The sequence below is a fragment of the Pleurodeles waltl genome, chromosome 7, assembly GCF_031143425.1.
Source record: "Pleurodeles waltl isolate 20211129_DDA chromosome 7, aPleWal1.hap1.20221129, whole genome shotgun sequence".
Taxonomy (NCBI): Eukaryota; Metazoa; Chordata; class Amphibia; order Caudata; family Salamandridae; genus Pleurodeles; species Pleurodeles waltl.
In genome coordinates, this window is record NC_090446.1 from 1,106,484,961 (window position 1) to 1,106,508,278 (window position 23,318).

At 43.5% G+C, this 23,318-nt stretch overlaps 1 protein-coding gene across 2 annotated transcripts in view; it reads right to left on the reverse strand.

Annotated features, from left to right (window-relative positions):
- CACNA1G (calcium voltage-gated channel subunit alpha1 G) overlaps positions 1–23,318 on the reverse strand; it is a 1,194,479-nt gene that overhangs the window by 269,301 nt on the left and 901,860 nt on the right. For both annotated transcript variants that reach the window (XM_069200048.1, XM_069200049.1), the window contains exon 20: positions 9,095–9,163. In XM_069200048.1, coding sequence (XP_069056149.1) covers positions 9,095–9,163 — 69 coding nt within the window. The remainder of the gene's footprint in view (positions 1–9,094; positions 9,164–23,318) is intronic.

Consider the following 23,318-nt stretch of genomic DNA (forward strand, 5'->3'; position numbering starts at 1 on the left):
ATGACTGAGCCGCATGCTAAGGGCCCTCAAGAGCGATTTCAGTAATAATGGACGTATAGGGCCAATTGTGCTGTTCAAAAATACTTGCTAATTTAGTAATTTAAAATCCATCCTTCCAATGATTGTCTTGAGAATGTATGGTTGATCTACTGCAAATCTTTACAGTGCAAGAACTAGAGCTGAAATGCAAAAGAAGCCGCAAAGCACATGGAGGACATCAACGGTAATGGAAAGCACCATGAAGAAGCAGGCGGTGACCAGAGAGCACCATCTACAAGAAGTGGAGGAAACCAAGAGGCTGCATGCACTAACTGAAGAAAAGGATTGGGGTGTATACACCACAGGGAAGATGTCCGGAGACTGTATAGAATAAGGATAGTTTTTTATGACAGCTGGAAATAAGCCTGAGGATGCATACATCAATTGTCGAATACTGTGGTATGTGCATATTAAGGGGAGAGCATCTGGATGATGTGCACACTGGGTCTGGATTCAATGTATCTAACAAAAAAGTCACCAGGTTGTTATTCATTTGAAAGCATTGGAACCTTCTAAACTGATGATTAATTGTATCTCTGTTAATTTCCATATTAAATTTATAACACTGCATCTTACTCACAAAGAACTTCACAAATTAGACCATGTCAACATCTAAAATAGGATCACCAGACAGACACCTAACTGGCCTATGCATCAGTGTGCTCCCTGCCAAAAGAATCTGAAATGCAAAACAAAGTGCAGGAAGTGAGATTTTGTCTGCAATGGGTGGGCAAGGATGAGTAAATTATTTTTTTAATCCAGGGTAATTGGATGTAATACTTTGAGGAATTCTGCACGTTTCAGCTGGTTTTACATCTGCCTACCGCTGATTTTTTTTTAAAAAGGTAAAAAGCAGGTAGAATGCGCTTCAGCGCAAGTATTTCTCGTCTCACGCAGTGAGGAATGAAGGGAAGAACATTCCCACACTGTAAAGGACCGTGCAATCTAACTACCTTAACGAGAATTGCGTTGCGTTACTTAGACTGCCAGTGGACAGTGCTTGAAATTAAGTCCCCAACAGGGAAGCCTGTGCGTGGCTGCCACCTGCTAAAATGCCGAAGGAGAATCCCTGAGGCAGGATCCACACACAGGCTTCCTTCCTGGGGAGCAGTGTGAGTGAGCTCCACCTGTAAGTATGCACCAAGGGAATCAACCCACTGAGCTTTAAAACTGCGAATACAATCTGGGACCTGCAGAATACAGGTGTAAGTGCACATATCCACCATTTAAAACAGCTGCCAACCAGGCAAGGTTCATTAATCTGTGTGTATTTTTCTCGACATTATACTCTTAAGAGCAATGAAGTATAGAATTGCAGTCAAGTATCTGGCAGCCTGGCTCAATTTACTTTTGCCAGTTTCTCTATTTAACACCTTAATATGTTTCTTTACAGAAGGTTGCACGTGGTAATAGTTCATCCAGCCACGAACGGTTACTTAGTCCGTCTTCAGCTGCTGTCTCCCCATGGCTCACAGCAGAGGAGATTCTGTGCCTTCCTCACTCAGTCTCAGTCGAGTCAAGAGCAACATTAACCTTTGAAGAGCACACCCTTTTCAACCCCTTGTAACCGCTCTGTATAATACAAAAATGTAGGAATGCAGTTCTCAGCGTTCACTGCCCACTTTCACTGCTGCTGGCCAAATATACCTAAAGTTGCTTGCCTGTTGAAGCTGCAAGGCACAAGCACCACTTCAACATTTTCTTAAATGTAGCATAAGGCCCAGTTTTTCTTTCTATTCACAAAGAGCTCTGCACCTACAGTACCACGATCTTTCACTCTCCTCTTCAGGCTTCTCATGTTTCCTTCGCCTGGGTTGCAGCTGCCCCCACATACTCTATTGTTTGCTCTCCCCCTGTCTGCTTGGTGCCTGTAAGCATTTGTCACTGTTTGCAGTATAATATAAAGGGTGAAAAAATAAAATACATTATTTATTGGGCTAAAACACTGAAGTTCCATACAATAATGGGTAAGCTTGGGGAGGACTGCAGCAGTGATGGTCAGAAATCATGAATGCATAAAGCAGCATGAGAGCATGGTATGGAGGCATGCATGGAGCTCTCCAACAGGAGACGCGATACCAAATAATGAAGAATCAGAGCGTGAATGTGTACGCCTGCCAGACCTCTGCTGTGTTTTTGTTATACCTGAACTGCAAATGATATTCACATTTAGGCAGGTGACTAGAATTGGCCAGATTTGCCCCTCTCCCCCAGGGTGCTGAAGAGAAATGATTTAATAATATAATAATTATTTAGGCATTTTGTGAATGGCAGCTTCTTCAGCTTTCTCAATTCTGTTGATTTGTGGTGGTAGGAGTATGGTGATGTGTATAGTTTGTGTACTTGCTGACATGCTGGACCTTGTCTTGGGACAGTATTCTAAGACACTCCCCTGGACGCTCAAGTAGTGAGATCAATTTGCTCTCAGTGGAGCGACCATTGACCATATGCTGGCTAGAGAGGCTCCACAAATTGGCTTGCAAGATGGGGATGGTGAATCTGTTATAATGTGAGAGCACCGAAGAAGGCCCATCCCATTGCCAGAGTGTGGTGAAGTCCTGTTCCGTAAACAAACCATACCAATGATTGTCTGAAGAGGCATGCCTTCCTGAATAGGAAATGTCTAGGCTGTGACATCAATAATATGTCTAACATACTCCACAACAAAGTGCATAAAGAGGCATTCCTTCATATGTATTGCTTTTAAACTTTTTTGGGCAGATTGGAAGGTGTAGTTGCAGTGAAGAGTCATGGATGGGACTTAGTGTGGTGCCCTTTTTTATAATTATTGATTGTCCTCCCTCCAGTAGAATTTGCTTACAGTAGACTATAAATTCTATTCCACACTTCCTCCAAAGCCAGTAAAGTGATTTCAGAACAGGGGATACACGGTTGTGTTTTACTTTACCTTAAACCAATTGCTGTGGCTGTATTTAGCAATCTACTTGAGCCTAAAGAAAGGTTGCCAATAGCAGCAGTACCTTATTCTAAATATTTAGTAGAATTTTTTTTAACCATCTTCATCGCTTTCACTTGCTATGAGAAGGGAAGGCGCTCTTAATCCTAACCATGTAGCTGGATTTCTCTGCTGGGATAGGAGCCTCACTCAGTACCCATAGCTGTGGCTCACAAATCTGGGTACTGGAAATCTGCTGCTAAAAAGAGGGTACATTGCATCATACACATTACGAGTGTCCTTGGCATACTGGAAGATTTCTCAATGCATGTCAGGGACAAGGGTAGAGTTGTCCATTTAAAGTCAACCTTTGTTTTACATGTTTGTCTTGCATGGAGCTCAGGCAGACAAAAATGGGGTGAACTAGCATCCCTAAGTTAGTTAGCAAGTCTTACGCCATCCTTGCTGGCTGAAGATGAGAAGGGGCCCATTTTAACTTTAATTTGAGGGCCCCTCTTTGTACCTGGGACCGGATAACGCCCAGAAGTATGCATGAAGCAAAAGTAAATTGCATTGATATGAAGTATTTTGGTCCAAAAGTACCCTTCTCGCTTGCAAACCTGAGCTGTGCAATTTTTATACTGACTAGTTGTTAAATGCAAATACAATTTGAGATTCGACATATAAACTGATAATTTGGATTGCAAAATGACCTGCTTAATGATTATTTGGAATGTCTACCCCTTTTGACTGGCTTTGAATGCAGGTATAGTGGCGTTCAAGGCATTGAAGGCCACCATCTCTACATCTGCATTTCCCAGTTTTACAAAGCAGGTCAAGTCCATTAAAGGTACAACTGCTACTTCTAGAGAAAAAAAAATCCAGTTTGGGAACGAATCGACGGGAACAGTCACTGCTCACCCTTAGGCCACCAAAACACTTTGCAAAAGGAGAAGCTGCGGCAACTCGAGGGTCAGTAAATGATCAATAGTTTGTGACCACAGTTGCGGTCGCACCTTTTATATATCCCACTGCAACTCCCACATTGGAGAGGTACACTTCTTGCATGCAATGCCTATTTAAAGTTCATAATGTATCACAAAAAATATGTCCCTACTCTGACTTTTCCAGCTTCTAAAGGGCTGTGGTATATTCTAAAAAAGGTGTTTTGCGGTTGCAAATCCAGTCATTTGGCAAGTCATAGGCTCTATAACCGCACACCTTTGTACATAGAGGACCTTAATTTCTCTTTGACAGACATGGGATTGTACAGTCCGGTTGGTCACTTTTTTTATACAGTCAGTCATTTTTTAGGTTGAGCGCGCAAGCGCGCAAGCGCTCTGGCCTGTTGTAATCTATTTGTGGGCTTTTAACCACGCCCACCGCACGCCTATCACTCCTTCATGGGTTTGCCTTTCAGAAATACTTTGTTATAATTGGTAAATGCATTACATTGTCCCTCCTTGGGGCAGCTTTGTTACCGTCTTGGCCATCGACCCTGTTACATGAATAATTGCACGTTTGCTGATATGTATGACTGCGAGCAAACTTCTTTTTCCTTTTGAGTCTCTCCATCACCCTCATGCTCATGGCAGCCGTGGCGCTTTGAATCAGCTTGCTTATGTCAAGTGTGTTACTTCTCATTTTCAATTTATGTGGCAAGAAAAGTCGAGTTAGGAATTCACAACACTAATAACTCTAACTCAAGCAAATGCGAGACACGTTGCTTTGCAAATGCTTGTTTCATCTTACCATTTCTCTTTTACTCTGTAATACGCTGTTGCAATCTCACCATCACTTTATTCTTTCTGCCACAGTGTTGCTATCACTATCCATTTTATCCTGTCATTCATATTTCCAGATAACCCTTTCTCTTTTTCACTCTCATAACTAGTTCCCTGTCGATCTTTCTATCCCAATTCACATTCAGTTGCATATAAAAAATGTATTTTCACATATGTAGTTTTAATAAAATGATGACTGTGTGCACTGGTATAGCACTATGTACTCATTGTTAAATTTGACTGTGAACTCAAGAACTATTCCTCTGCTGAATGCCTAGGTTTGTACAGAGAACTCAGGGACAGATGTAGCACGCCGTTTGCATGGCGCAAACTGCGTAAAACGCAGTTTGCGCCATGCAAACGGCCTCACGCGATGCACATTCCCAAATTGTGAGTTGGTACCGACTCGTAATTTGGGAATGCGACTCGCAAATAGGAAGGTGTGTTCCCTTCCTATTTGCGACTCGCATCGCAATTCAGAGTTGCTTTGTGACCGCGAATGCAGTCGCAAACCAACTCGCAGTTACAACCAGTGTCACACTGGTGGTAACCCATTCGCAAAAGGGAAGGGGTCCCCATGGGACCCCTTCCCCTTTGTGAATGTCGATAAAAATATTTTTTCAGAGCAGGCAGTGGTCCTATAGACCACTGCCTACTCTGAAAAAACGAAACCAAATGGTTTCGGTTTATTTTTCATTTCTTTAAGGAAACCGTGCTGCAAAATGAAGAAAAAAAAACTGCTTTATTTATAAAGCAGTCACAGACATGGAGGTCTGCTGACTACAGCAGGCCACCATCCCTGTGAGTGCCGGGACTGGCTATGGGGTCGCAAAATGCGACCCACCTCATGAATATTGATGAGGTGGGTCTTTGCGACCCCATAGCGAGTCGCAGAAGGTGTCTGAGACACCATTCTGCATCCGTTTTTGCGACTTGCAAATTGCGAGTCGCTCAGAGTCGCAATTTGCAAGTCGCAAAAACGGATTTTTCTACATCTGGCCCTCAGTTCTGTGCCTAAAATACATTCCTGATTTTCCTCTGATGACCTGGTACTTATAACTTTGAATGTGGAAATATAGAATTAAAAGTACCAGAATGTGAAGGCAAAAATGTAATCCAGACGTATAAGAACTTGAGATTCCTATGAAATACTGAATAACTGATAACGGTGTACGGATAAAATGACAATAAGGCAGCCATGTGATTTGTATCACTTCGTAATGCCACATCCAAACACTCGTGTTTTTTGGTAAAACAAAAAGCAATCACTGTTCCTGGAAGACAATGTTGAAGAAAAAACTTCTCAGTTTATAAGTTTGTTAGCATTTATGCTTCTTTGGAGGATATTAAAGATGAATCATTCATGTGTAAGATAAATGATTTTCTTTGAAATGCAGATGGTAAAGGTTCATAGCATGAGGCCTGCCCTCAGATGCAGAATGCATGACCCAGAATAAAGGTTTAAGTAGTGGCACCTAATCAGTCCCCGCGACACCTTCAGCATCAGACGGAGCCATCATCAGTGGACGGGTGGCCTTCAAACCTTCAGCGTTAGCGTTGCAGGCCACTGTTGATCAGTTATATTGATTCGTAGAGCTGGACCCACAGGATTAGGAGCAAATTTCACATGAATGGATTAAAAAGCCATGATACGGCCACAGGACACCACTTCTAGCAGTATCGCGACTGCTTGGTCATCTTCTTGACGGTGAAGCCAATGACAGCTCCTCCAATGTGAACACCAACTTCACGGCACTCTAATTGGGGTTGAGGAACGCAGAGGTGGGCGGCATGCCAGCCTTTCTAGCGTCCATATTTACATCAAGCACTAAGGTTTGGCTTCTTGCTTAGTGGCACATTGATACTGTCTATTCAGATAAAAAAAGTTAAATCCCAGTCGTAATAATACCTGGAGGATTGTTCACCGGGTGCCTTAAAGCTTCTTGACGGCTTGCTTTCGTGACAGTAATCTTTAACAAAGAATACGCGTTGAGAGTAGATACATGAATTAACACTTATAAAATCAATGTTGGCCCTTATACTAAGTTATGTAGAATAAGATGGAGAATTTACCACACCCAGTAGATGCAATATGCCAGGGTAAGCTTTTTACCTGCTTTATAAATGCCTCCTAATGAAAGTTTTGAAAGGGACATGAGGCATAATATACATAATTCTTACAAATCACCGAACTCAGCATGCTTGCTTTTTTTCTGGACCTTTCCCATAATAATTGTCAGCAACTTTGACCCATTGAAAGGGAAACCAGCGGGGTGTGATAATGTTCACACAACTCAGAATTCCAATCCCTATGTTGCATTTACTGAAAGAGGTATATGACACAGCTTTTTGATGCCATGGGACATTTCCCAAAACTGTCATTACATTCATTTATAGTCTCTTGAGAAAAGCTTTAATTGGTCATTTTTTTATGTTAAGAAATAACACTATAGAGCCTTCCTAACGCTTACATATCTACTGTAAGAAATGATAAATGTGAAAATAAATATGCTGCTCTTAACCCACACATCAAAGCACAACATGGGTGCAGGCAATAAACCGCAATCAACCTGTGGGTGTACACAAGACCAATGGAACATTTTGTAGGGAAGGACAATAACAGCAACCATTGGCTGTACACCGAACCAGTGGAGCATCTTGGAGGGAAAGACAGTAACATAGCAACCTGTGGCTGTACACAAGACCAGAGGAGCATGTTTAGGGGCAAGACAGTAACATAGCAACCTGTGAGTGTACACAAGATGGGCAAGACAGTTGCAGAGCAACCTGTGGATGTACACAAGACCAATGGACTATCTTGTAGGGGAAGACCGAAGCAGAGCAACCTGTGGATGTACACAAGACCAGTGGAGCATCTTTTGGGGAAAGACAGTAGCAGAGCAACCTGTGGATGTACACAAGAACAGTGGAGCATCTTGTAGGGGAAGACGGTAGCAGAGCAACCTGTGGATGTACACAAGACCAATGGAGCATTTTTGTAGGGGAAGACCGTAGCAGAGCAACCTGTGGAGGTACACAAGACCAGTGGAGCATCTTTTAGGGGAAGACAGTAGCAGAGCAACCTGTGGATGTACACAAGACCAGTGGAGCATCTTTTAGGGGAAGACAGTAGCAGAGCAACCTGTGGATGTACACAAGAACAGTGGAGCATCTTTTAGGGGAAGACAGTAGCAGAGCAACCTGTGGATGTAGACAAGACCAGTGGAGCATCTTTTAGGCGAAGACCGTAGCAGAGCAACCTGTGGATGTACACAAGACCAGTGGAGCATCTTTTGGGGGAAGACAGTAGCAGAGCAACCTGTGGATGTACACAAGAACAGTGGAGCATCTTGTAGGGGAAGACGGTAGCAGAGCAACCTGTGGATGTACACAAGACCAGTGGAGCATCTTTTAGGGGAAGACAGTAGCAGAGCAACCTGTGGATGTACACAAGACCAGTGGAGCATCTTTTAGGGGAAGACAGTAGCAGAGCAACCTGTGGATGTACACAAGACCAGTGGAGCATCTTTTAGGGGAAGACAGTAGCAGAGCAACCTGTGGATGTACACAAGACCAGTGGAGCATCTTTTAGGGGAAGACAGTAGCAGAGCAACCTGTGGATGTACACAAGACCAGTGGAGCATCTTTTAGGGGAAGACAGTAGCAGAGCAACCTGTGGATGTACACAAGACCAGTGGAGCATCTTTTAGGCGAAGACAGTAGCAGAGCAACCTGTGGATGTACACAAGACCAGTGGAGCATCTTTTAGGGGAAGACAGTAGCAGAGCAGCCTGTGGATGTACACAAGACCAGTGGAGCATCTTGTAGGGGAAGACGGTAGCAGAGCAACCTGTGGATGATTGCTCTAATAGGGAAGCACCTCGTGGATGTATCTGGCAACTGTGGAAAACAATGTGAATATAAATAGTGATAGGAAAACACTGTGTGGATCTCTAGAGTGTTATTGGGGCACTTTGTCGATCTCACTAGTTATATAGAGACTCTGTTGACCGATACGGCAATCCCAAAACACTGGATGTTGACACCAGCAGAAGATAACTCTGTAGGTGTGCATAGTAGTAGGAGGGCATCCTATGCAGTAACAAGAGAGTGACCTGGTGATGCAGACAACAAAGAGAGCACACCCCGAGTGTAACATAAATAGAGAACATCTCAGTGTGCCTGCAGCTATGAGAGTGATGGCACTTGTGGTGTTTGGGAGAGGAGACAGCAGATATAAACAGTTAAGTAGAACACCTTGAGGGAATTGCAATATTGGGTTAGCATCACCAGCATTCCAAAATAAACTGACGCATAAAAACAATGAGCACTAAACGTAAATTAGCAGCATGCAGATTGTAACGCAGGATATTACCTTCACTGTCATCTCTGCCAAAAAGATCACGGTAAAAACGTAGTTGGAAAGTGTGAGGAAAATTCGTTCCTATAAGGGAAATAAGATGAGAGATTTTAAAACCACGCCATTTGCTCTTTGGAATAATATTGCTGCTTCAGCTGCGTCAACTTTGAACCAGTTATATCGATTTCACTGAATTTGTTGAAGGGTAAAACACAATCAATGTAGGATGGTGAATATATATAGGAGTCTATTAATTATGGCATGTTGTAATATATAATTTAGTGCTCGAGGGACTTATTACATAAAGGTGCAATGGTCATGTGTGCCCACCTTCTTCTCTCCCAGGGCACTTTGGTATTATAGATGGCGGCTACAGACACTTCCATGTGCCTTCTGTAATAAGGTTGGGGCCGGCGTAAATATAGCGCCAGTTCTATGCTAAAGAGGCATTCCCTCATTTGCATGGAGGTGTGTCATTTAATGAGGGTAATAGTCACCTATTCGCCACACTGTATTATGGGGACAGAGGTAAATATGCCATCAGGAGGTGCACAGACTGTACACCACAAAGAGGTGGCACACACAGTGCACCCTTTCAATGGGGTGCAGGGGTGCTAGTTATACATCTCATCCATAACTTCTGTGTACCCATAAGTCAGGGGGCCTAGAAGAGGTCATATGTTTTGTTCTTGTGCCACACTACTTTTTGCTTGTACATGCATGAAACCACACAGCCCTGAATTACATTAAAAGTGACGATTTTTTATATAATTTTCTTATTATTAGGGATGGAAATGGTACAAGGGTGTATCACAATAACCGCTGATTTTACTGTAATACAAGAAATGACCTTACAAGTAATAGTTCTAACATATTTTCGAAATTGAAAATCTATTAAAGAAAACACAAACTGAACAAATCCTTCTTATTGAAAATTAGTGCTTTATAGGAGCAGCAATGATCATGAGGATAGCAATTTAACTTAAAGTCTAATGAATAGAGCCATAGCAATAAGGTAATGTCTTAGTTCTGGAATATCGCAGTTTGAATTTTACATCTTCCTCAGGATTTATGGGAGAGAGGAAAGAGAGAGACACACACAAACACACACACACACACACACACAGAGGTTAAAACAATAAACGGATGACATCAAACGGTTAGAATCAATCACTCTGTCATCCTTTACATGTTTCAGCCCATGTCTTAAGTGCAGAAAAGGTCAGAGTCTCTGGCTCCTAACTATTGCTATGCCTATGAAGTCTGCATATTTGTCACTGTTGGAAAATGGCCCTCTGTTAACGATCATCCCAAACCTTTTGCCTTCCTCCTCTTTTTCTGACCTCATTTTTGTTGGCTTTAGGACTCTGGGCACTTTACCACTGCTAAGCGTTGCTAAAGTGTGTTGATGAGTTGGAGGAGTCTGGGAATGGCTCTTCCAAGGAGCTACCTGCAGCAGTAGAGGGGGACAACCCTGAAAGTGTGCTACCTGGGAGAGCAGGGAGCAGTGTCTCAAATCACGGCCTGACCTCAGAGGAAAGCAGAGAGAACTTCAGCTGCAATTAGCAAGATTAAAAATAGAAGCTGACAGGAAAGCCAAGTGAGCTGAAGCTGAAAGGGAGGCTGAAAGAGCCTTTGCAGGTTGGAAGAGAAGCTTACCCAATGGCCCCACGTAGGGCCTCCACTCTGCAGGGGAAGGCTTGGGGCCTGGCTCTTGACATTGGCAGCTGTCTAGGCCTAAGTTGGTTGCTGTTCTTGTGGATAGAGTTTTCCCTGGGTTGGTGACAGAAGTCAGACCCAGTGAGTGGAATGGACCACGTCACTTTGTTGGCCATGGTGGTACTGTCTGCCTATTGGAATGCTTCTGTGAGCAAATTAAGGTTAGGTGCTTCACAGATGGGATCCACAGGTGAGGAGAAGGGTTCCCCATGGGTCAGTTTAGTGGCCTCAGATAGTATAGTCAGAGGGACCCAACTGAGTTCAAAAGGGCATAGAACTGGGAAGTGCCCCTGCAATAGTGGGCCATTGTCCAAGTTCTATCAATCTAAGCAGGGAAGTCCATCAGGTTATTGATTAGTCTACCCTGGCTTTAGGCAGGAAGGGGGTTGTGTTGGAAAATGACCCTCTCTGAAAAGCCATGCCAAACTTTTTGCCTTCCTCCTCCTCTTTTTCTGACCTCGTTTTTGTTGGCTTTAGGGCTTTGGGCACTTCACCACTGCTAACTGGTGCTAAAGTGCATGTGCTCTCTCCCTAAAACATGGTACATTGGCTCATACTCAATTGGAATATTGAATTTACCTATACTTCCCTAGTATTGTGCACTAAATGTGCCCAGTGCCTGTAAATTAAATGCTAGTAGTGGGCCTACAACACTGATCGTGCCACCCACATGGGTAGCCCCTTAACCATGTCTCAGGTCTTCCATTGCTAGGCCTGTGTGTGCAGTTTCACTGCCACTTTGACTTGCCACTTAAAACTACTTGCCAAGCCTTAACGTACCCATTTTTTACATATAAGTCAGCCCTAAGGTAGGCCCTAAGTAACCCACAGAGTGGGACTATGTAAGTAAAAGTCAGTACATGTACTTATAAGTTTTACATGTCCTGGTAGTGAAAAACTCCCAAAGTCGTTTTTCACTACTGTGAAGCCTGCTCCTCTCATAGTCCAGCATTATGAATTCTCTTATAAACTGTTAAGTGGGAATTTCTGATCTAAGAGGAACAGACTTGCCAGTTTGGTATGGTTGCAGTGGTATGAGAAATCCTACTTACTGGTGAAGTTGGATTCTACATTACTATTTCTAAAATGCTGCTTTTAGAAAAAAGGCATTTCTCTGTACTTACTGCCATCTGTGCCTTACAGCCTGTCTCAAATACACATCTAGTTTCTGCTGGTTGACAACTCCCCTTGTCCATTCCACCAATACAGCCATAAACATAGGACACTCAGCTTCATCTGCATTCATCTGCATACAGAAAGGTCTCCCTGGGCAGGAGAGCTAGAGGGGCTCTCTCTTACACTTCAAAGGACAGTGGCCTGCCCTCAAACAAAGGACTGATAACCCCCACAGGGCTCCTGGCAGACAGGGCTGGGTTGAAAGGGGAACTTGTACTCTTCAAAACCACTCTTTGAAGTTTCCTCCACTTCAGGGGCACTTTTGGGAATATATACTTGGTCTGTGATCCCACCAAATCAGACACTTCTGGACCTACAACTAGACTGTCAGAGGGACTGCCTAACTGCCCAAAGGACTCATCTGGACTGCTTTGCTCGAAGGACTGAAACCCTGCTTGTTGGTCTGCTGACCCCTGATTCTGCTGGAAGGACTCTGCCTTCCTCCTCAATGCTCTCCAAGGGCTTGGATTGAGCTTGCCTCCTGTTCTGAGGTCTCTGGGCTATCAAAGACTTCACCAAAAAGAAGAACATCCAGTGTGTTGGAAAATCAATGCAACGCCTGCAAAAATTGACTCAACGCCTGGCAGATCAATGCAGCTACTGCTTTGAAGCTGAAAAATCACTGTATTGCCTGCCGGATCAAGGTAGCACCTGTTGCCTGTGCTCAACATGTTCTGGATTTTCCACGCATCGTCCCTCGACGTCAAAATATCTTCGCATTGCAACGAGAAACCAAGGCCGCACTCCTGAAAACTGATCCATCGCTTTGCAGCATGGAGAGAAATTACGCATTGTCTTTGCCATGCCAAAAAATCTATGAATCGCTTAACTTTTCGATGCATCTCCTCCTGTGCTGCCCCTCTGTGTTATCATTTTTGATGCATCCCAGGTACTGTGTGTTAAAAGGATACAACCAGTGATTCTTAAGGATTGAGACTCATTTAAACCTTTAAAAAGTGTTATCTTGACCTGTGCATATTGGATGTTTGTCATTTCGGTCTTATTTTATTCAGATAAATAGTATCTATTTTTCTAAACTGGTATGGAGTACTTTTTGTGGTGTATTTACTGTGTTAGAGTCTGAGGTATTGCACAAATACTGTACACATTGCCTTCTATGTTAAGTCAGCCTGCTATGTGCCAAGCTACCGGAGGGTGAGCACAGGATAATTTAGGTTGTGTTGTTACTTACCCTGGCTAGGACTGTGGTCCCTACTTGGACAGTGTGCATACCTCTGCCAACTAGAGACGCAATTTTTAACAATCACCTAATAGCGTTGTGATGTGGAAGGTTTCAGGTAATCCACACTTCAATAGACAAGTAAAAGACCCCCACCACCTAGACCTTGTAAGAAACTATCAAAGGTGTCTAATTGTATCTTACAATTATGCCCTCTGAAAACAATTACTCCAGGTGTTCAAGAAATTCTTATCAACCTAGGGAACCTGAGTCTCACTATTGTCAAACGTACTCCCAGGGAAACACATTGCACATTGCGTACCTCAGTGGTTTCCTTCCACCAGTCTGGCAGGAGTCCTTTATTTGTCTATTGAACTTTGGGTCACCTTACACCCACCATATCACAACACTACTAGGTGACAATTTTGCAGCCTCTCAGTCCCTAGAGTTAGATGTAACCAGTTTCTGGTTCTTTCTTTCTCTAATGCATGAAACAATGTTGATTTTTACTTCTGTCCCTTGTAAGGGTCACCTCATTGTTAGAATTAAAATTGTTATGGCAGAAGATAATTTTGATTGTGTCTAGTAAATTTGAACATTTGGGATGAAACTGATTGCAACAAGACGGTAGTTCAAACAAGATTGCTAAATCTATTCAACAACATCAACAAAAGGTTTCCTGCAAATGAATCTATCATACTTGATAAACCAATAAAGGTATTTTACAAGGTCTAGAGAATAACTCCAAAATCTCCATAAAGAATCTCAGAATTCTGTTTAAGGATGCTCACTTTAAAAAAAAAACATGGTGACACGCTTAAATCAATTAAGTAGTTGGCTTAGACCTTTTGATGCACAGTCTACCTTGTAGTAATAAATAGAAAAGGCAACTATATTTTATTCCTTTTAAATGCATACTTTTAAAAAGCCATTTTGCCTGTTGTCAAAGCTGTGAAAAAAAGTTGTTGCACAAGCTGATAAACAACTCTATGCTGATAAATTCCTCCTGGATTCAGCTATAATTGTATTATCATCTTGGAAGCTACTGCAATTTTTAAAAGTGTAAACAAATAATAAAATGTCAATAATATATAAAATCCTAAAATTACCAATGATATTGTCCATGGATAATGAATTGTACACGTTGAATGAAGAAATACTGAAGGACTTTCGAGTGAAATATAGGATATCTGCAACTAAGCCTCACACAACACCAACTAACAGCTAAAAGCATGTTTCCTTATGTGTGTCATACAAATATGAGTCCATCTATTAAAAGAGTATGCTCATTAAAAATATAACTGTGATCTCATTCACATACTTCACATATATGAAAGCAAATCAAATATTTACTACCACTTGGCTGAGAAAATGAATCTGCAAAATCGATGGCCATTCTCTCTTAGTGAAATCCAAAGGAGTGTGCAATGCAGGAACCAAAATTACTTTAGTTTCCTACTTTTGTTAAAATGAGTTAATGCTTTATGGCTTTATGTCCAGATTTATGGTTGAGCTATAACAAGTAATAAACTAGACAAAAAGTGTAATGACATAAGTGATGAAAAATAAAGAAAAGCATAAGAAAGACTTAATGCATAATGTTAATCTTGTGTTTGGTGATGCCTTGAGGATGAATGCTATGCCCAGATATATTTGCCTTGCAATCAATTCCAAAATAATTCTGTGGGTAGCAACATAAGATGGCACTTTTTGGAAGGACAGTTCAATTACTTGGGATCACTGTGCGGCTTACAGTTATAAGGCAATATTGAATTATTCCAATCAGTCCTAGCCAAGACTGGGTGCATCACCAAAGTCATCCTTAAGATTAAAGACAAGTAGCAAGGTTAAACAAAGAAAACCCCATGAATAAAAATACAGTAATAAACAAAAACATTTTGAAAAATAAGTTAACTTACAATTATGAAAAAAGGAACTTTCAATAAGCAGGCATAAGATACTGGGATTCATTCAGGTCATCGCTGGGGACATATATCAAAAGTGTCAACTCAACATTTCAGGCTCTGAGTTGAGATCCTGATCTCTTCCCTGATGATACTGTTTCAAAACGTTACAAATCTAAAAGAAGACCAGCCACACGGTGTCTCAAAACACTAAGAAATATCTTTCAGTCAGGGACTCATTTATATTCCGATGATGCTGGATTGTGTGCCCAACATAGGGCAAGGCTCAGGGACATTTAAGGCAACATATTTCACATCAAGGGTAGTAAACTCTTTTAGAACGATTTTCTTGCTATGTGTGGTTATGTAATGGGATCACCCAGGCCACTTGTCCTCCCAGACCTATGCCCCACATCTTTGATCTTTATTTCAAACAAGCTAAGGGTCATAGATGAGCCTGTAGATGTCGTTGGAGAGTGAAGCAGGGCGGAAGGTTTAAGGCCCTTCAACAAGACAGAATTAAAGACGGTACCTATATATAACCTTGCTTAATTTTCTGTAGCACCTATGGCCAAATTGTGTAGTGGAAGTTCCAGATACATTCACTAAAATGGCAATGGCAGCACTGATGCCAAGAGCTGTAAATCTAAGATGAGCGCTGATTGTTTGCAATACCTATAACATAGGTGCCAACATTAGAACATGTCAAGAGAAGCTTGCCTTGACACACTTTTGACACCTTGCCTCTGGGTTGCTTAAGTGAAAATTTGAAGAGACATTCGTAAATCTGTTCCTTGCAACACGAATTTCTAGGCCGGTCGGCACCAATGGATCCTGGTGCATGCTTGTTTTCTTTTTGGTCATACTTTAGAACAGCAGGTAATGGGACGTAGTTTGTTCATTCCATGGAGACCTGCAGTAAACCTAATTACATTTTACCAAGCCCACCTTCAGAGCAGTCTGCTTTTTTTTATAAGCATAATACTGGTGTTCAGAGCTTCGTTGCTGCCAGGGTGCAACGCTCTGTATGAGAACTTTGGCGTGCAGGGCTATGTCGGCCATGACCTTCTTCTGCTGAGGCTGTGTTGTGAAAAATGTCACACAGTTGCTTTTATTGCCGAGTTGCTGACCGGACTAGGGTTCTGAAGACTGAAGTGCTTCTGAAGTTTGCACCATTGCAGGCAGCTCAAAGTGAGCATTTATCTCAGGTGCTATTTGTATTTGAGAATGTCTATAGCTTCGCCTGGTGCAACACAAATCTACATAGGGCATATTCTACTATGACATGTATGATAGTAACTAAGATGATAGGTGCCTTAGGTTTTGTAATCAGTTGGGCACATACATTCATATTCTGTGGTCATGCCTGCTTCTCAACAATTTTTTGTCAGGCATGTGTGAATCCTTGAGGCAGAACATAGGGGTTTAGATAGAAATGAAATTGTGCATTTGGGGTGTTTGGTACACAGAACCCTCACTAAACATTCTAAAATACTGTGAGATCTTGGGTTCAGTGGCGGTTGGTGAAGTTTGAGAGTGGTGGGGCTGGGCTTGGCCCGGGGTGGGGGGAGGAAGAGGTTCACATTTTGGGGGGTGGGGAGCATGGCAATTTTTGGGATGCTAGTCACCATTTCAGTGTTTTCAATGTGGCACCAACCCATTTTTCTAAGTACAATCCAAGTTATTTGCACATTATTGTGGGCTACTTTTTTTTTTTTTTATTTATTTATTGTTTTATTCAATTAAGTACAAACCAAAAAAAGGAAAACATTCATTAATGCAGCAGAACTCCAGCCGAATGGATAAGTATATTAGAGTCATTGCACAACATTTGGCTATCATGGTATCTTATTCTCAAGGCGTGCCCCTACCAACATCTCTCGCCACCCGCCAGTAACCCGGGACCCGTTCCAAAAAAAAAGGAGGGAATCATGATGAAATAAAGAAGGAGGGTCCACCATATCAGGAGAGATACAGCACTCCGTCTCGCCATGCAAGGAGAACAACATAACCACTCAATGGTATTAATCAGCCACCGTCATGTGGGGAGAACTGCAGCCAGGTAACAATTACGATAACCTCTAGTAATAGGCAGGCGGAGGGCACAACCACGTCACACAGGACTATCACCCGTCAAAATATCTTGCATGTTCCGGGGGGGGGGGGGGGAGCAGAAAACGCCTAGTGGGGGGGGGCATCAATCACACAGCACTCACAGTCCGCAGAGCCAGGTATTCCTCTAGAGGGCTCCAAATATTTTTGGGACGTGATCCCTCTGGCACGAGTTCCCAAAATATTAACAGTTGGTCATGGCAGAAAGCCGCATCTCGCAACCAATCCGATCTACGCGGTACTCCCCCCCTACCCCAGCACATCGCTACTCTCCTCTTGGCAAGGAGCACAAGCAGTCCCACTAAACGTCTATGCGGGCTCTGCATTTCGTCCATATATCCCAGCATTGCTACCTTAGGGGAGAGGGATATCTCTTCTTTTATCATGTCAGCAATCGCTCGTCGCACCTCCTCCCAGTACTTATATACTTCCTCACACTCCCATGCCAGGTGGAAGAATTATTGTGGGCTACTTAACACTGATCAGCGGATGGGGACTAGTGAAGAATTAGCCTTCCTTTGCAATATTACGTGATTACTTTAGTGGTTGAGTCCTTCTCCACCCCCACACCCCCTACATGTTATCGTATAGCGTATTATGTGCACTACAGTGGCTAGCATGGTTTTAAATCACATATATCATGTTAATTGTACTGTCTGTTTTTATACCAACACTAAGATGGTGTCTGGAGAGAATCTGTCTCCCTGGCCACACAACATGTTTGCACTAACAGATGAATCCATCACTGCCCCCTAAACATGTTAATGGGCAGTTTCAACATATACCGTGTTTGGCATGCGTTACGGTCACAACTGTGCGCACACTTGGCAACTTCCCCTGCAGGAGTTTTAATGGGTTTGCATGCCCTTTGGGGACTTCTGGCCCAGCGTTAACTATATCTGCTCTGTGGCTGGTTCAAGGGAGAAGCCAGAAAATTGAAACACCACGCACTTCGAACAAAAGCTCTTACTATATGGCACCAAGCAAACAAAGCAAGTCATCACATCCCTTCCCAAAAGAGCGCTCCTGTTTTAATTGTATCCATTCCCCATTTCCTCCTTCCATTCGCCTGCTGATATCCACCATTTCATTCTGTCATTTATTCATTCTTTCATCCATCATTCAGTCTTTCACCATTCTGTCTGTCCCCCCATACATTTCCAGTCTATCCATTCATCTCAATATGTAGCCATCAAACCTATCCATCCACGCACCTATCATTCATCCATCCTTTCACACATCCATCTTTTCAGTCACTCACTCATTGATCCATCCACCCTTTCATCAATCCATCGACCCTACCTTTCACACATCCATCCGTTATTTCCCTCATCCATTTATCCATCCTTTAATCCATTTATCAATCCACCTTCCCTTTCACTCATCCATCCATACTTTCACTCATCCATCCATCATTTTATCTCTAGTAATCTTTCCATCCATCCCTCATCCACCTATCCATCCACCTTTCACTCACCCATCAATTCACTCTTTAATCCATCTATCTACCCTCCCTTTCAATCATCTATCCATTTTTTCACTCATCCACCCATCCACCCTTTAATCTATGCATCAACCCACTTTCACTCAATTCATTTGTCTACTCATCCATCCCTTCACTCATCCGTGCATTCCTTCGTTCATCCATCTATCCACACTTTCACTCCATCTATCCATACCATCACTCAACCATCCATACCTTCTCTCATCATCCATCCACCCTTTCATTCCCCCATCCATACTTTCTCTCATCATCCATCCACCCTTTCACTCATCCACCCATCCATACATTTACCCTTTCATGCATCTATCAATTTTTTCACGTATTCATCCATCCACCATTTTATCCACCCATCCACCCTCTCTTTCACTCATTCATCCTTTCTTTACTCACCAATCCATTCTTTTACTCACCCATCATACATCCATCCTTTCACTCATATACCCACCCACCCTTTTACTCACCCATCCATCCACCTTTTCATTCATCCATCCATCCATCCTCCCTTTCACTCACACATCCATCCATCTGACTTTTCACTCAACCATCCATACTTTCACTCACTCAAGCATCCATAATTTCTCTCATCATCAATCCACACTTTCACTCATCTATCCTCCTACCCTTTCACCCTCTCTTTCATTCATCCATCCATCATCCATTCTTGAACTTAATCATCCATCTGCCCTTTTACCCATCCATCCTCTCTTTCACTCATCCATCCATTCTTTTACTCATCCATCCTACATCCATCCTTTCACTTTTACCCACCAACTGTTTTACTCACCCATCTATCCACCCTTTAACTCATACATCCATCCACCCACCCTTTCACTCACACATCCATCCATCAGCCATCCATCCATTCACTCACACATACACCCATTCACCCTTTCACGTTATTTATGACCCCCAGATGACATTTTTGTTGCCTCACCTGGTGACATGGAGGGAAGCTTCAAGCCAGGCGAGTCGGGACTCAGGGATGCTGACTAATTCAAATAAACACACGCACATGCAATGTGCAACAACTTGCTCTTTGCTTAACTGTCCCCACGAGTCTGCTTGCTGGCAGTAAATATAAGGCATACCAGAGCTCAAAAGGCATCCAGCATGAACTGCAGCGTGGGAAGCAGCACCTCCAGTCTGCGCAGTGTGTCTTCAAAAGTCCAGCTCACACACTGCGCACACTCGATTTCGTGGCTTCCTGCTTGTAGTCTCTACCCCACTCGTCACAGGGTCTGGTACCACCCCACCCTGTGACGAGTTGGAAAAGGGTGTGGTGACAATGGTCTCCTCTCACTGATTGACGTGGAGGCCGAGAGCTGCAGGGCTTGAATCTGAAACGCCCAGAGCTAACTCTACCTCCACGTCATCACGGGGTGGAGACTGAAACTTTGATTTAGTGTCTTTGCCGAGTTGTTGACCTCACAGGCCTCAGGGCTGTGAGATTGTCGGCCCAGCAAAATTCTCTAGACTTTGTGCCTGCCCAGGAAAGCGTCACTCCACTGTCACCACTGCAAGGAGTACGGTCATTCCGTAGTGTAGAGCAGCCTCAGAAAGAGAATTCAACATGTATATACACTGTGTTCATTAAGTTGTTTTAAGGAAGCAGTTTCAGCTTTGCTTCCATGCATTATTTTTCACCAAGAATGTAAAGGGGGCGGAGCCCCGACGCCCTTGAAGAGAAACCGCCACTGCTTGGGTTAGTGGTGGTTAGCAGGGAAGTGGTGAGGCTCTTGGGTGTGGATGCCCTCTCCCCTCCGGAACACTGATACATGGAAGAAGGATATTGATTGGCGCATGCTGGCTGAAAAGTTTGTATATGAAGGGAGGCTGCTCAAAAAATGGGAGAAAATATCTGAACCATGGAGGGGTTATAAAGGTATGCGGTTGGACAATCTCTCCAATTGGGACCTCCTCCCTACTATACGCAGAATAAGACAGACTCACCCATGGAGACACGATACAGGAAATTATGCTGTTAAATCATGAAAGTGTGATATGGGGGCAAAATGTCTTTGTTACTGTCTGGCTGAGGCTGTAAGATGTTATGCTACTTATAAATGTGATTGCATTACTGTGACTTGTAGTTGGAAAAGAAAAACTAATTAACAGAAACATTTAAAAAAAAGTATGCCCAAAGCTACTGTATGACTGACAGCTGTCAGCCTCCTGGATTTACTTGATGTCAGGAAATTGCACACTAAGCTGTTCCCTGCGGCTGAGCAGACGCTCCATTACACAAGTCGGAGTGTGCATACCTTTATGGTCATATAGAGAGTAGCAAGCCATTGCATTTGTTCAGGGCTGGGAGGCAGGGAGGTGTAGTGGAACGTTTTCTATTTGTGAGAATTCCCGCCTGGTTGGCTTACATTGTGGAAAGCCATGATTCAGGGTGTTGACTTCACATTGACTTGTTCGAGCCCCAGCAGACGCTTTACAAGGTCTGGTAAGCACCGGCCATGACACATTGACAAATGAGATCCACACTTCATGACTATATTATATGCATTTGAGAAACCGTTAAGGACAACGGCATGTTCAGCTGGTTGGATGACTCCAATGTTTACAGAAGGAAACAAAAACACAAAAGCCATTCACTGTGAAATTGTAACTAATGCAGAGCTGAAGAAAGGGCCATCTATATGGGCTTCTGGGGGGAGGGGGGTTCCCATTTCCACTTGCTTGTGAAGTTCAACAGAGTTCTGCTCACACTTTCTGCATGATCAAAGTTCATGCTTGTTCTTTAGTGTGGGAGTAGTCCATCCTCTGAGAAGACTTTCTGCCATTGAAGCAAGAAGCGTTTTATAAAGACCTGACCCTGACTTTGCGTCAGCTAAACGGATAGGCCCGGCTTTAACGTGCTAACGCCTGTAAACACGAGCATGTGCAAGTGCACATATATCCATGCCTATGTTTTTCAAGTAATAAATTCTGCCTGGTGCAGTTAAACAATTTGTACAATGTTACACGACGGTTGCAAGATTCCAAAGCCACACATCGGCCTCTTTGCGTTTGTATCTGGCCTATCACTTACAGCGGCTGAAAAGGTTTAGTGCCACTGATGACACCGGAAGGAGTGCGGACGACAGAGCTTTCTCGTACCTCACTTATTAGCGACAGCCATTTCCGAGCCCCCTTTCCTAGCACAACTCGTTGTCCATTTTGAAAGGAGCTCCAGTGAGGGGGGGGGGGGGGGGATGTTTGCTTGCAGCGGCCCCTTATCGCACCGCTGCTGTACAAAGCATGTACATTGTATATTCTTGCACAGGCAGTTGTAGCCATTGAGTCTGTTACAATAAAACTCGAGCATCTCCGTTTTGAAACGAACTCTGCGAGTAGCTCTGCCCTTGGACGTTGTCCTTCCCTGCAACAAATAATCTGGCATTATTTTTCGCTGGATGTGGTGTTGTCCGCCTGGGTGGTTCACGATTGTTACTGTTTTACCGCATTCTGTAGCGGCTGCTTGCAACCTTCACGTGAGGAGGCGCTGCGGTGACACTGCTGCCAGGTTTTCTGGGCCTGTCTGTCCTTGACTACCTTGACCTCGAGTTATAATGACATCCATTTTGTCGAGGCTGTCCTTACCCTTTGTTTGGGGATTTCGTTCCTATCATTACACCTGTATAATGACAATTTCCACGTGCTAGTGTAACTTAAGGGTACCTATGGCAGCTGATGTAATGCATGGTAGCAACAGCGCGTAGTGACTGACCTACTACAGCACAGCTTTCCACATGTGCAGTCCTCTTGGGTCTGCCATGAATACAACGTCAGAGCTTTTCACACGTGCAGTCCTCTTGGGAGTGCCATGAACTACTACAGCACAGCTTTGCACACATGCAGTCCTCTTGGGTGTGCCATGAATACTACAAACAAATACAAACACAAATGATGAACGGAATGTGGAACCAATCAAACATTCACCCCCAGTCACAGATCTGGGTTTAATCCCTCAATTCTTTTGCTCACCATGCCACCCCAGTTTGGACCGAGCCATATGCAAATCATTCTTGACCATGTTCCCCATGGGAACAGTTCAGCCCGAACTGCCAGGCCAGGCCCTCCCTGGACTGGAAACAAGCATCCTGGGACCGGTTTCAAGGTATTGCCCTTTATCAGCCAGGCTAGCTTGAATCCAGTGGCACAGTGAGCCTGGGACCCACGTCTGGGCATACCTGGCCCACTTATGGCCACAAAAGCAAACAAACACAAATGATGGATGTGAATACTACAGCACAGCTTTTCACATGTGCAGTCCTGTTGGGTGGGCCATGAACTACTACAGCACAGCTTTTCACATGTGCAGTCCTCTTGGGTGTGCCATGAATTCTACAGCACAGCTTTTCATATGTGCAGTCCTCTTGGGTGTGCCATGAATACAACGGCAGAGCTTAACGCACGTGCAGTCTTCTTGGGAGTGCCATGAACTACTACAGCACAGCTTTTCGCATATGCAGCCTTCTCGGGTGTGCCATAAATAGTACAACACACCTTTTCACACCTGTAGTGTTCTTGGGTGTGCCATAAAGTACTACAAGCAATCTTTTCACACGTGCAGTCCTCTTGTGTGTGCCATGAATCACTACAACACAGCTTTTCGCACGTGCAGTCCTCCTGGGTGTGCCAGGAAGTGGCACGTGC